Source organism: Myotis brandtii, unplaced genomic scaffold, assembly GCF_000412655.1.
Source record: "Myotis brandtii unplaced genomic scaffold, ASM41265v1 scaffold1496, whole genome shotgun sequence".
Classification (NCBI taxonomy): Eukaryota; Metazoa; Chordata; class Mammalia; order Chiroptera; family Vespertilionidae; genus Myotis; species Myotis brandtii.
The window spans coordinates 132,606-147,535 of NW_005355398.1; the positions used below are offsets into that span (position 1 = coordinate 132,606).

At 49.3% G+C, this 14,930-nt stretch overlaps 1 protein-coding gene across 1 annotated transcript in view; it reads left to right on the top strand.

The window, feature by feature from the left end:
• RGL3 (ral guanine nucleotide dissociation stimulator-like 3) overlaps positions 1–11,271 on the top strand; it is a 13,988-nt gene extending 2,717 nt beyond the window's left edge. Inside the window, exons 5-18 of the mRNA XM_014535730.1 lie at positions 4,065–4,207; positions 4,291–4,506; positions 5,171–5,274; positions 5,353–5,437; positions 7,070–7,126; positions 7,236–7,322; positions 7,521–7,553; positions 7,635–7,756; positions 8,409–8,504; positions 8,603–8,671; positions 8,760–8,856; positions 9,505–9,627; positions 9,714–9,828; positions 10,810–11,271. Of these exons, the coding sequence (XP_014391216.1) occupies positions 4,065–4,207; positions 4,291–4,506; positions 5,171–5,274; positions 5,353–5,437; positions 7,070–7,126; positions 7,236–7,322; positions 7,521–7,553; positions 7,635–7,756; positions 8,409–8,504; positions 8,603–8,671; positions 8,760–8,856; positions 9,505–9,627; positions 9,714–9,828; positions 10,810–10,934 (1,472 nt within the window). The 3' untranslated portion in view covers positions 10,935–11,271. The remainder of the gene's footprint in view (positions 1–4,064; positions 4,208–4,290; positions 4,507–5,170; positions 5,275–5,352; positions 5,438–7,069; positions 7,127–7,235; positions 7,323–7,520; positions 7,554–7,634; positions 7,757–8,408; positions 8,505–8,602; positions 8,672–8,759; positions 8,857–9,504; positions 9,628–9,713; positions 9,829–10,809) is intronic.
• Positions 11,272–14,930: the final 3,659 nt, after the last annotated feature.

Here is a 14,930-nt window from a genome sequence, read left to right on the forward strand (position 1 = left end):
GAGCCACACTGGCTGGGCTAAACAAGGTTCTTAATCTTGTCTGAGCTTTAGTTTCCTAACCTATAAAATGAGGAAAATACCCTGGCACTTATCTAGCAGCTCCCTCCCCCTTCTGTCCTAACTACAAAGATGCTCCATCATTGGTTCAGAATGCCCTGCATTTTAACTACAAATCATTCCATTACTACTTACCTTAGGAGCCACAGAAATCTGGATTCAAATCCCAGTCCTGCCATTTGCTGACTGTGTGACCTTGGATAAGTCACTTCACTTCTATGAACCTCAGTTTCCCTACATGTGAAATGGGGGCGATAACAGAACTTACCTGATTGCCTCTTCATTCATTTAGCTGATATTTAGCCACTGGCCTCTATGCACATAACAGTGGACAGGAGCTCTCAGTTCCCTGGGGAAGACAATCAGTAGACAAGTAAACATACAAACAACGAGGGCTTGGCAAAGAGTAATACTTTCATTATTATTGTTATCAATGATTCTTACTTATTAGGATGTACCACTTATAATGAAATATGTACAAGAAGCCATGCTGATATTTTCTTGTATAGTAGGGATCAGCAAACTGTCTGGTCTTTTATAGAAAAATCTACCAACTTCTGATGTAGAGAGCTTTCGGGGGCAGGAGGGAAAAAGATCCATATACTTCATTCAAATCTTTCTTCAGTTGTCATCTTTTCAGACATGCCTTCTCTGACCCCCTCCCAACAAATTTATTCTCCCACGCTGTGCCCTTTGAACCTGCCTTATTTTTCTGCATAGCGCTCATTGATTTTGTCCCCACCTCTGTCCCCAGGGGCAGGAACAATGCAGATTTGTTGACTGAATAATTATATATCCTACTTATAAAGTATCATCTTTCACCCATCTGTGTTCCATCTGATCCCTATCACGAAAGCATCCGTTTCCCTAATCCCCATCCTGTAATCCTCCGGTAATGGCCACATTTCTCTCCTCTTTACAAAGTAGCAACCCCTTCTCCCTCCTGATGAAACACTCAGTTATTTATATACAGGGCTGGGCAAAAGTAGGTTTACAGCTGTGAGTTCATGAAACATGGAGTTTATTTTTGTGTTATTAATTATTGTATTATTTTCCATATGAACAGCTGTAAGCCTACTTTTGCCACACCCTGTATATCTTATTCTTCCATCTTCTGGTTATTTAGTGTTTTTCTTCCTCTGCTCTCAAGATTTCACCAGCTACCTTAGCCGGTTTGGCTCAATTGATAGAGTGTCAGCCCTCGGACTGAGGGGTCCTGGGTTTGATTCTAGTCAGGGGCAATTGCCTCAGTTGCAGGCTCAATCCCCAACCAGGTCGGGAATTGGGGGTCAGGAGTTGAGGCTCCTGTGGGAGTTGACTGGTCAATGTGTCTCTCTCGCATTGATCTTTCTCTCTCTGTCTCTCCCCCTCCCTTCCATTCTCTCTTTAAAAAATCAATGGAAGAAATATCCTCAGGTGAGGATTAACAAAAATAAAAAATATATAACCTTCATGCCCACAATCATTTCCAACAAAATCAGCAATAATTACTTAATATCAAAACATGGCCAGTCTGTAGTCAAATCCCCGTATTTGTCCCTACATTGTCTTTTTTTACAGTTGTTTCTTTAAAACCCAAAGATCCATTTAAGGCATTCAGTTGTGTTTCTTGGGTCTCTTTTAGTCTATGACAGTCCCCCTTTGCCTTTCATGTAATGACAATAGGGAAAAAATGGGTCATTTGTCCTGAGCAGTGTCTCACATTCTTCTGCATTTGCCTGTTTGCTTTCTCATGGTGACATGTGGTATGTTCCTCTATCCCCCATATTTGCTATAAGATCTGAAGGTTTGATTAGATATAGGTGCAATTTTTTCCCCAATGCCACTTAAAATATATATACATACATACTCTTGCTTTTATATATATGTGTATATATATATATATGTGTGTGTGTGTGTGTGTGTGTGTGTGTGTGTGTGTGTGTGTGTTTTGTTTTGAGAGGGAGAGAATATATATATATATATATACCTTTCAGAGAGGAAGGGAGGAGAGAATCATTGATCGGCTGCCTTCTGCAGGCCCCACACTGGGGCTGAGCCCTCAACCTGGGCATGTGCCCTGACCAGGAATCCAACCATGACCTCCTGCTTCATAGGTTGAAGCTCACACCAGCTGGGCTTGCCCTTTTCTTTTGGTGAGAGATGGTATAACTTTGTGGTTGGGGAAGGTTATTGTCAGAAAATGCCAAGTTCAAATTCAAACTTGTCCACTGGGCTTGCTGTGGGAACTAAAACAAGCCTTTAAACTTCTCTGCGCTTTCTTTTCTTCATCTGCATTTCTTTTTATTTGATCCCCCCTCCCACATTTCTTTTTCTTTTTATTTTTTTAATATATATTTTATTGATTTTTTACAGAGAGGAAGGGAGAGGGATAGAGAGTTAGAAACATCAATGAGAGAGAAACATCGATCAGCTGCCTCCTGCACACCTCCTACTGGGGATGTGCCCGCAACCAAGGTACATGCCTTGACCAGAATCGAACCTGGGACCCTTTAGTCCACAGGCCGATGCTCTATCTACTGAGCCAAACCAGTTAGGGCCCAATGCCACTCTTTAAACTAATATTTTGCAATGCCACCTGTCCTCATTTGAAATGAAAGACAAGTAAGCAGACTCATTCAGATAATCTTAAAATAATAATATGATGTTGTAACTGTAATACCAAGGAAAAAGGAAACAAAAGCAATTTACACAAGGAACTATGCTCATTGCTGTGCTGGTGCTTGGCCATGCCTCACTAGAAGACATGGTGGAATTTCGTCGGTCGTAAGATCATGGTGAATGTGAGGCATGAGGCACAAACACCTACTAATGCGGGAGAGTGCACTGGCCACGCGGACGCAGTAGCATAGATGTTAGTGACATCATTTCCCAAAATGCTGAGCAACACTTGCAATTTCCAAACAAAACAAAGTTAGGGCTTTCACAGTCCTTGCATTCCTGGAGCCAAAATAATTAGTGTTTGTGAGCAAGATAGTTGGGTGCAAGGTGCAGATTACTATAAACAGGGTTTTCAAGGACACACATGAACAAAAAGAAAAAGTAGAATAGACGAAAAAGAAAAACAAGCAAAAAAAACAAGGACAGGCTGGGTGGCACAGTTCTCCACATGCAGCGAGAGTCCAGCTCCTAAGGTGTCCCCTGTACTTTATAGCAGCCTGGTATGCATGGTCTCATTTGATTTTTTTAAAAAGAAATGTGGGCCCTAACCGGTTTGGCTCAGTGGATAGAGCATCGGCCTGCGGACTGAAAGGTCCCAGGTTCGATTCCAGTCAAGGGCATGTGCCTGGGTTGTGGGCACATCCCCAGGAGGAGGTGTGCAGGAGGCAGCTGATCGATGTTTCTCTCTCATTGATGTTTCTAACTCTCTATCCCTCTCCCTTCCTCTCTGTAAAAAATCAATAAAATATATATTAAAAAAATAAAAAGAAAAAGAAATGTGGGAGGGGGGATCAAATAAAAAGAAATGCAGATGAAGAAAAGAAAGCGCAGAGAAGTTTAAAGGCTTGTTTTAGTTCCCACAGCAAGCCCAGTGGACAAGTTTGAATTTGAACTTGGCATTTTCTGACAATAACCTTCCCCAACCACAAAGTTATACCATCTCTCACCAAAAGAAAAGGGCAAGCCCAGCTGGTGTGAGCTTCAACCTTTTTTCTTAATAAAGTCACAAAGCTCTATTTTCTACGCTAGTCTTTGAGCACCTGGCTTCAAATCCCTGCCCTGTCATTTACCGAACTGACTTAAGGCAAATTGCTCCTCCCCGCCCCAGGAAGGTGGGTAATAGGTAGTACCGGGCTCACTAGTAAGTGTGCTAAATTACCGGGTTAAACCACACTACGTGCTCAGTGAACGTTACTGTTGCTTTAAGTCCTTACAGACATTCAGGGAGGTCTCCATTTCCCAGATGAGGACAGTGAGGCTCAGAAACGCTTAGGGACTTGCCCTGGGTCCTGCAGCCAGTCCTGCATCCACCCTGGAGAGTTTAACCCCCTCTAATGTTCCCTTAGGGCCTCCTGGGACTGCCCAGACCCCCAGCCCAGACTCCCCCGAAGGCTACTTGGAAGAGGAGGAAGGGCTGGCGCCAGAAGGCCCTGAGCTCCTGGACTTCAGTGTCGACCAAGTGGCTGAGCAGCTGACGCTGATGGACGTGGTGAGGGTGCAGGAGGGGCGCCGTGGGGTGGGGAGGAGGGGCAGGTCCGGCTGAGCACAGATCCTACCCCCACCCCCTTTCAGGAACTCTTCTCCCGCGTGCGGCCCTGCGAGTGCCTGGGCTCCGTGTGGTCCCAACGGGACCGGCCAGGGGCCGCCGGCATCGCCCCTACTGTGCGCGCCACTGTGACCCAGTTCAACCTGGTGACCGGCTGCGTGCTGGGCTCTGTGCTCGGGGCGCCGGGCCTGGCTGCCCCGCAGAGGGCGCAGCGGCTGGAAAAGTGGATCCGCATTGCCCAGGTGCCTGTTCGGGGGCGGGGCCCAGGTACCTAGAGAGGCTGGCATGGGCCGAAGGCGCAAGACTGGGGTCTGGGGGTGTGGACAGCATTGAGGCTGGAAGGTGCCAAGGGAAAAGCCGAGGACAAGGCTGTGCCCGGCGGGGGCCCGGGTCACCGAGGAGCGGGGTAGGCCTTAGGATAAGAGGATGGGATGGGTGTGATCGGGCGGGTACGGGACTGGAGGAGGGACCAAAGCCCAGAGAAGGGGGCAGGGGTCCCGGTGAAGACTAGGTAGGGGCGGGGCAGGAACCTCTGGTCAGAGAGGGAGAGACAGAAATGAGGGCCCTGGAGAGAGGGAGGGCGCGTGGCCAGAAGAGGGAGCGGAAAGGTTGAACCTGGCCTGAGACTTGGGTTCCGGAGAGATGCCGCGGGCGCCTCTAGTGCCCACAGAGAAGTTAGAGTCGGAGACAGAAGCCAAGGTCAGAGGTAGGGGCTGCGGGGGGAGCGGCCGGGCAGCAGGTGGGGAGAGGGAGGGACTCCGGAGCGGGAGACGGTCCTGGTAGCCTGTCCGATGTGGGGCCAGTCGTAGAGGTCGGACCTGGGGTGGGAAGTGAGGAGACCATCGGAGGCGGATTATAGCTGGTCAGGCTTGGGGTCTGAGCGGCGCCCCACCCCTCCCTCCCCAGCGCTGCAGGGAACTGCGGAACTTCTCCTCCCTGCGCGCCATCCTGTCCGCCCTGCAGTCCAACCCCATATATCGGCTCAAGAGCAGCTGGGGCGCTGTGAGCAGGTGAGCAGGGATGGGGAGAGAAGCTGGGGCGAGACCTCCCTGACCCTCCCCGCCCTGACCCTCTCCTGTCCCCCACAGGGAACCGTTATCCACGTTCAGGAAACTTTCGCAGATTTTCTCGGACGAGAACAACCATCTCAGCAGCAGAGAGATTCTTTCCCAGGTACAGAGGCCCGGCCCGGGACCTGGGGCGGACAAGGCACAGGCTGTCCTTGTCCTAACGTTCAGCGTCCTTCCCTGCACCCCAGAAATGACCTTGTCCTTGTGTGTGGGCAGCCCGAGTTTTTACTGCCTCTGCTGCCCTCATGATAGTTCACACTTGCTAACCGCCTTATTTATTCATTCAACAAATACCAGAAGTTACAAGGAAAAGGTCACTCAAGGCTAGAGTCACAGCGAAGAGTGAAAAAAAAATTGACTTTAATAAGCAAAACTAGCAAACGTGTGCCCACAGATCAGACTTACTGTAGGCAAGATCGAGGTTCTAAATGCAGTTAGGGTGTTAGGCTGAGTCCAGAAAAGATGGGACAGTCCTCACATTCACCTCCTGCAGGTCCCTACCCAGATGTTCCCTCCGAGGTGCCCTCCCTGTGCCCCCAGCATCTCATTCTTTTTTTAAAAAGAATGTATTTTTGTTGATTTCCAAGAGGAAGGGAGCGGGAGAGAGAGATAGAAACATCAATGATGAGAGAGAAAATCATCAGTTGGCTGCCTCCTGCAGGCCCCTCACTGGGGATCAAGCCCCCAACCCGGGCATGTGCCCTGACCAGGAATCGAACTGTGACCTCCTGGTTCATAGGTCGCTGCTCAACCATTGAGCCATGGGGCTGGGCTCTATTGTTCTTTTCTTATCTCTGAGTATCCTTAATTACATGTTAAGTTTGGTTGTTGCTCTCTCTTCCTCCCTGATGTCTGCTCCATGAGGCGTGTTTTTGTATGTTTTACTCACTACTGCTTCCCCAGGACCCAGAGCAGTGCCTGGCCCAGAGCAGGCTCTCAATTAATATCTGTGAGTGAATGAATATCTCAAGGAACAAGGAGCTCTGCCTTAAGCACCTACTGTGTACCAGGCACTATGCCAGGAGGCTTGGCCAGGAACCAGAGAGACACAGTTCCTGCCCTGGGGATCAGACCCCAGACAGGGGAGACACACAGGGCAATGATAGCTGCCCCCGAAATGATATAATTAACCAGGCAGAACGATGCCATGAAGGCAAGTTCAGGGCATTCCCAGGGGATTGCCTGAGGGCCTGGTCCCTCAGACCTGGGACGAAGATTCTCACCTGTGCTGAGGCTGTCCCTGGGGGCCATGGCACCCACAAGCCCCACCTCCAGTCATCCTCAGTGGGACCTACCCCCTGCCACTGATCTGCTCCCTTCCTCCCTCCCCCTGTTCACTTTCCTTGGAGCGTGACCTTTGCAACTAGTTTGTCATTGCTAAAAGCAAAATGGGCCCGGCCTGCATGGCTCAGTGGTTGAGCATCTACCTATGAGCCAGGAGGTCACGGTTCAATTCCAGGTCAGGGCATATGCCGGGGTTGTGGGCTTGATCACCAGCGTGGGGCGTGCAGGAGGCAGCCGATCAATGATTCTTGATGTTTCTCTCTCTCTCTCTCTCTCTCTCTCTCTCTCTCTCTCTCTCTCTTTCTCTCTCCCCCCATCCTCTTTGAAATTAATAAGCATATATTTAAAAATAAATTTAAAAAAATAAAAGCAAAATGGGTGTGTATTGAGGCTTCTTCCCTGAAGGAGAGGTCCGAGAGACCCCAGATCTGCTCAGTTCTCCTGCCCACAGGAGGAGGCCACTGAGGGACCCCAAGAGGAGAATACGCCCCCAGGGAGCCTGCCTTCAGTGAGTGGTGGTAGTTTGGGGTGGGGGACAAGCGGGACCCTCATGGAAGGGGGTGGAGCGTGATGGGGTCTGTGATGGTGGAGAGTGACTGGAGCTCTGGGGGCCACAGAAACTGCCCCCAGGCCCGGTTCCCTACCTTGGCACCTTTCTCACGGACCTGGTTATGCTGGACACAGCCCTGCCGGACATGCTAGAGGTCTGACTCCTGACCCTTGACCCCAGTACCACTTGCCCTCAGCACAGTGGCCTCCTGACATCCCACCTTTGACCCTGCCTGCAATCCCAACCCCAGCTCCCTTAGTGCAGTAGGGCTCCTGACATCCCAACCCCTGACCTTGACCCTCCATCAATCCTTAATCCTGGAGACTCCAATTCAGACAAAGTTTTCTCCCAGGGGGATCTCATCAACTTTGAGAAGAGGAGGAAGGTGAGTGGGTGGTGGGGTGGGTGTGGGAGGGGCCAGGGTGGGGTCAAGGCAGGGATGAGGTCTCAGAAACCATACCCTCAGGAGTGGGAGATCCTGGCCCGAATCCAGCAGTTGCAGAAGCGCTGTCGGAGCTACTGCCTGAGCCCCTGCCCACCCATCCTGGCTGCCTTGCGAGCCCAGCGCCAGCTCAGTGAGGAGCAGAGGTGACCACCCTGTGGCCTGGCCCAGCCCCACCTCAACTGACCCTGATTTGCTTACCTTGTACACCTCTCCAAATCCTTCTAAGGCCACCCCCTTCCTGAGCCTTGACCCCCAACCTGTGTCCTTGCATTATCTACAGCCCAATTGAGGGCCCCAAATGACCTCCAACCTTAAATTTGACTCTATCTGACTTTCTGACTTCAACTCAACCATCCCTTCTGTTTTCTTCCCACCTCTGACCCTATCTGACCCGTGATCCAATTCATGACTCCCATCTGACTCCGAGCCCAATCACTGACCCCCAATTTTGAGTAATTGACTCCGACTTTGACGTATATTTGACCGTCCAACTCAACTATCCCAATTATTTCCTTCATTCTGGGGAATCCATGACTCCAGTGATTACCTGACCTTGAATTCTATTCTTGACCCAATTTGACTCCTCAGTCCCACCTGTGAATCCCTGTGTGACCTGCTGGCCAAGCCATCCCATCTCATTCCTAATAAGACCCCGTTTCTTTATGACCCCATTTACTACTCTGACCCTGGTATTTGGTGCTCAGTACTTGGCTGTTCCCCACAATGTCCAAACCCAGCTCCCAACTGATTCTAATTCTCGTCTCCCAATGCCCCCATCTGCACCTTGACCCTCAGCTACCGTGTCTCCCGTGTCATTGAACCACCAGCTGCCTCCTGTCCCAGCTCCCCACGTGTGCGGCGACGAATCAGCCTCACCAAGCGTCTCAGTGCGTGAGTCTTGGGAATGTGGGTGGGGTGATAGGGGCAGAGACAGGGGCTGCTTCTGGCTCTGAGTTTGGCCTCATCCTCATCCCCTGTCCCATCCTCAGGAAGCTGTCCAGAGAGAGAGGCTCCTCTCCTGGTGGGAGTCCTGGGGACCCCTCATCCCCCACCTCCAGGTGAGCATCCTGTTTAGTGAAGGAATTGGAGATGGCAGGGTCAGAGGTCGGGGTAGCCACACCACCTCAGGCTCTGTGTCTCTCCCAGTCTGTCCCCAGGGTCTCCCCCATCCAGTCCTAGGATGAGGGACCCTCCTCCTGGAAGTCCCCCAGCCTCTCCAGGGCCCCAGGGCCCCAGCACCAAGGTACCAGGACTGCCTGTGTGTGCATTTGGGACTGTGGGCACCCAGGGCTGTGTGTGTGTGTGTGTGTGTGTGTGTGTGTGTGTGTGTGTGTGATTTGAGGCCAGGCATGTACACAGGAGATTGAACTCATGCTTGGCTCAGCACTGGGGGTGTCTGTCCAAGGGACCATGTACATTTTCATGGCCCTGATTGAGAAATTGGCTTGTGCTCAGATCTGGACCTGTGTGTCTGCTCGCCCATGGTGCAATCCCACATTTTGCTAGAATTGGTGTGTCTCCAGGAATTTGCATTCCTGAAGCGGAAATGTGGGTATGAATATCCACCATATCCACAGGCCCATGTGCTGGCTGTTCATGGATATGGACTTATATGTGTGCAGCAACTGTGAGCATATGTATGTGCTCTCTGTTCTGTGTACATAGGATATTTTGTGTGTGAACATGGGTGTGTGTTTATCAATCATGTAAATGTGTGTAACAGGAAATGAAGGTCTGTATGTGATGGGATTGCACAGATGTGGACTTGTGTGTATGTGTCCTAATTGTGTGTCCCCGGCTTTGGGTGTATAGGGGCATGTGTTGAATGCATTAATAAGGAAAGGGCCTAATGCTCTCCCACTGCTCAGCTCCCATCCCCCACTGCTTACAGCTGCCCCTGGCCTTGACCCTGAGCTGTCCTGGAATCTCCCACGTGGGGCAGCAGGGCTCAGAGACCCGGGTCATCCGAGTCAGCATCGACAATGACCATGGGAACCTGTATCGGAGCATTCTGGTGAGGAACGGGCCGGGACCTGCTGAGGGCAGCCCTGCCCTTGGGGCTCAGACTGTCACCTCTGACCTCCCGCTTCCTTTTCCCAGCTCACGAGTCAGGACAAGGCCCCCAGTGTGGTGCAGAGAGCCTTGCAGAAGCACAATGTGGCCCAGTTCTGGGCCCGTGACTACCAGCTCTTCCAGGTCCTTCCTGGGGAAAAGGGTGAGCAGGGACAGCTCGGAGCCTTGGGTGGGGGGCAGCTGGGAGATGGCCCTAACAGGGCCAGGAGGTGGTACAGGCACAGGGCAGGGATAAGATGAAACTGAGTGGGGGTAAGAGGCAGTAAAATATTTGTTCCTCAATTATATGAGTCATGTGGTTATCCTGGCTCAGTGCAAGGCAAGAGGGCACCTGGGATTATGGGGAAATGAGATTGCCCAGGGTTAGACAAGAGGGACTGTAGAAGCTTGTCTAGGCTTAAATGTATAGGATCATGAGGTTGCTCAGGCTTAACTCGGTGGGGTGCAAGACTGAAGGGGCTCTGGTCTTCAATTTAAGGGGAAATGAGTTTGTCCAGGCTCAGCCTGGGGAATCTGAAGGTGTCTGAACTTGGCACAGGAGAAGGCCAAAAGGTATTGAAATTCAGGGTAGGGGAGCATGAGGTTGTTCAATGTAGGAGGTTTATTCAATTTTTGCAAGGGAGAGTCAAGAGGTTGCTATATTAAAGAACACAACATGAAGTAGGCCGGACATTAGGAAGGAAGGAATATATGAGGCTCAGGTGTTAAGGGCCATAGGTTGTGCAGGCTGGAAGTAGGAAGTCAGAGTTATCCAAGTTCATGGTAATAGCAGCATGAACTTGGCTGGGAATCGGCTATGAGGAGAGGGTGGGGTAGGAAGGAAGTTGTTTGGGATGGGTGGCCTGAGTTTGCCCAAGCTTGTAGTACAGGTTGTCTAGACTCCAGGGGAAGTGGCAGGAAGTTGCCCAGGTTTGTGGTGGGGAGGAGACATGACGTTGTGCAGGCTTTGAGTGGGAAGTGGTCCAGGTTCCCAATGAGAGGAGAATGAGGTTGGCTTAGCACTGGCTGAAGGGACCCAAGGTTGTTCAGGCCTCAGGGTGAATGGCAGAAGGTTACCTAGGTCCCTTGTGGGGGAAGTATGCGGTTGTGCGGACCTTTCATGATTATGTCCACACCTGGCCAGAGCTCCTGATTCCTGACAACGCCAATGTCTTCTATGCCATGAGTCCAGCCGCCCCGGGAGACTTCATGCTGCGGCGGCGGAAGAAGGAGGAGGCCCAGCACACAACCTCAGTCTCCCCGACCTGAGCTGGCTCTCTCCTACCTCCAGGACACAGGTCCCATGGGCAGCTTCTGTCACCATGGGGGCAGGAAGGGCACCCTCTCCCAGAAAGCTCCCATTCCCCAGTAGAGCCCATTGTGCTCCATACCCTGTGACCCCCTCCCCCCACCTTCACTGGGCCCCATCCCACTGACCCTCTTGGCACTGGATCCCTATTCCAAAGTCTTCAGCTCACAGGGTGGCTGGTGGAGAGCTCTATTGCATACTGGGGGTCAGACCCTTCCCTAGAGAAATCTTGTAACTGTTGGAGATGCATCACAATGGACAGAAGTAGATGAAAACAGTGACCAAAGATATGAAACAGGAGTCAGTCTTATTTGTTTGGTGCCTGTGCCTCATGTTCATTCTTCATTAAGATTAAAAAATGTAAAAGAAAAGAACCAAGAACCCTAAGGAAAGGATTGGGTGAAGCATGACCAGACACTGGGGGAGGGTGGCTATCATACACACAGGTTTCAGGACTCCCTCCCCCAACATTTTTGGGGTAATATGCTGCTTTTCTGCTGTGTGTATGGGAGATGAAGAAATGAAATTCCATTGGAATCAGAGACAAATAACATCATCACCCATGAGTCAATAGAGCTATGAGGACAAAAGTTGGGGCTGAGTTGTCTCTCAGTACTGGGGTAGGAAGGAGAGACAGGTAGAGCCCATCCTGGCATGGCTCAGTGGTTGAGCATCGACCTATGAACCAGGAGGTCATGGTTGGATTTCCCGTCAGGGCAAATGCCCGGGTTGCAGGTAGGGGACGTGCAGGAGGCAGCCGATCAATGATTTGCTCATCATTGAAGTTTCTATTTCTCCCTCTCCTTTCCTCTCTGAAATATATATGTAATTTTTATTTGTTTAAAGAAGAAGAAACAGGTCAAGAAGGCTGAGATGGAGTGAGCTATAGGGCCATCTACAACAGTCACAGCAAGAACAATAATATGCCCACTTATGAACTCTGCTCTGTGCTGGACAATAACTAGGGGCTCTATATTTCACTGTACAGTGGGGCCTTGACTTATGAGTGTTCCGACTAACGAGTTTTTTGAGATACCAGCTGTCACTCGGCCGATTTTTTGCATTGAGTTGATAGAGTAATTTGAGTTAACGAGCTCCTTAACGAGCTCGGTCTCGGAACGAATTAAACTCGTAAGTCAAGGCCCCGCTGTATTAATGAAGATTCTTTATGTTTCAAGTGGTCAAAAATCCAATTCAAACAGGCGTATGCATAAAGGAAATGAATGGCTTGTGTAATTTAAAAAGTTCAGTGGGTCCACTTCAGGTACAGTTGGATCCAGGGACTGAAAAGATGTCAGGATTTTGTTGCTGTCTCTTGGCTCCAATTTTGCTCTAAGAATGAGACTGTCTGTTGTCCCCTCAAATCCAATCACCTTCTATGGTGATAGAACTAGTGATTTTTACCTGGTCACCCAGAGTGAAAACTGCCTTTCCAGTCTCCTTTGCAGCAAAATGTGATCATGTGACTAAGTCCTGGCCAATGAGATGTAAAAGGAAAGGATGTGGGCAAATGGTAGGTCCTGCTCTTAAAGAGGTAGTCCTCCCCTTCCTCCTCTTCTGCCTCCTGCTGTGTGGAGTGGATCCTGTGGGGTCGGGTGAGCCACACCCTCTAAATAACTGAGCAACAAAAGGAAAGGAGCATGGAGCCGCCATATTGTATTGCTGCTACTTGGATTGTTGCATAAGAGAGAAATAAATGTCTATTTTACTTGAACCACTATTTGGGTTTCTATTACAGTAGCCAGAAGAACATTTTAAGTAACATAGCTCCACTCCAAGGCAGGCTCACACCTCCTGGGAGCATTGCCAGGCTTACATCCCACCGTCTCCATCCTCCTATGCAAGGAGAACAAACCCCTTTCTCCCATCAGGCCCAGCAAAAGTCCCACAGCAGATGCCCATTGGACCAATTGAACCAATAGCAGCGGTTCTCAACCTGTGGGTCGTGAACAATGAAAATACATCCTGCATATCAGATATTTACATTACAATTCATAACAGTAGCAAAATTACAGTTATGAAGTAGCAACGAAAATAATGTTATGGTTGGGGTCACCACCACATGAGGAACTGTATTAAAGGGTTGCGGCATTAGGAAGGTTGAGAACCACTGGAGAGGAATGATATACTAATTAGCCAGGCCTGGGTCCTGTGCCCATCCTTTGAGCTGGCAGAGAAATTTCAAACCACAGGAGTGAAGTCTGGGAGGGCACAAAAATTGAATTCCATTTGGGTGTTGTTACTAGGAGAAGGGAGAATTCTGGTGAATGGGCAATAAAACAATCCCTAGGGTTCTAAACGTTGTCTTTGGAGCAATAATGGGGGATGCTCAGGCCCTGTCTGGGATAAGAGAGGAGATAGAAGAATCTAAGCATCATGTAGGGTCTGTTAAAAGACAGATAACAGCTTTGGCCCATTTGGCTCAGTGGATAGAGCATCAGTCCTCAGACAGAAGGGTCCCAAGTTCCATTTAGGTTAAGGGCATGTACCTCGGTTGGTGACTTATCATCCATGTTTCGGTCAAGGCACATGCCCAGGTTGCGGGCTCAATCCCCAGTAGAAGGCATGCAGGAGGCACCCGATCAATGATTCTCATCATTGATATTTCTATATCTTGCTCCCTCTCCCTTCCTCCCTGAAATCAATAAAAATATATATATATTTAAAAAGGCAGATTACAGTACACAACATGCTACTCTACAGGCTTTTTAAGGGGGAGGGGTTACTATGAGTATTAAGACCTTAGTACTAATTGGATGTAAATAACAATATCTTGAACTAGCTTAAGCAAATAATAATCTATATATATATATAAAAGGCTAACATGCAAAGTGTCCCCACCAGAGTTCGACAGGGAGACCAGGAGTTTGATCGCTCGCTATGACCACCAGGGGGCAGCGCGAAATGAAGGAAGGCCCCGGCTGGCTGGCAGCCAGAAGGAAGGCCCCGATTAGCCCTGATTGCCAGCCAGGCCTAGGGACCCTACCTGTGCATGAATTTCATGCATCTGGCCTCTAGTTGCTATATAATGTAATATGCCCATTTTATCTCAATAAAAATAAAATAATTGTTATTCTTATGGAGTGCTTACTATGTACCAGGCTCTGTTCTAATAATCTATCTCGTTTAATCCTTATAATAACACTGTGGAGTAGGCACTATTATTTTACCCATTGTATACACAAAAACTGGGACTAGGGAGGGTTAAACTATCCAAGGTGACATGGTAAGTGGCAAGGCTGGGGTGCGATGTGCTAGAACATGTGCACTTAACAACTGGCTGGTTAGCCTCTCAGAATCACAGTTTACAGTTTCTGTCTTTCTTACACACACGGTCCAAATCCAATTTCCTGAGGAAGAGATTCTCTGAATCACTTTGTTTTTTGAAAGTGCACAGGTAGCCCTGGCCAGTGTGGCTCAGTTGGTTGTGTCTTCCCTTGCACCAAAAGGGTGCCGGTTCAATTCCAGGTCAGAGCACATGCCCAGTCTTGGTCCTGCAGTCCAGGTGTGTATGGGAGGCAACTGATCACCACATTGATGTTCCTCCCTCCCTCCCTCCCTATCTCCCTCTGGCCCTTTCTCTCTAAAATCAATAAAAACATTAAAAAATATAAGTGCAGGGTACTCAGGCATAGCTCTACCCCATAACTAACAAGATCTGTATCTTTACATCTCTTAGTGGGGCTTTTCTCTAATCTTTGCTTCACAAATATTCTGCCCCTCCCCCAACAAATATTTCTTGAGCTCCTACTGTGTACCAGTCTTTGTTCTATGTGCTGGGAACACAAAAATGAACAAAACAGACGACCGAGGGCAGTGAATCAATAACAAAACATCCTACACATTAGATGATATTACCCACAGAGGATGCAAAATCTATACTAATAAAAGGGTAATATGCTAATTAGACTGGGAGACCTTCCAGGAGACCTTCCGGACAAAGCCATGGTGGCGAG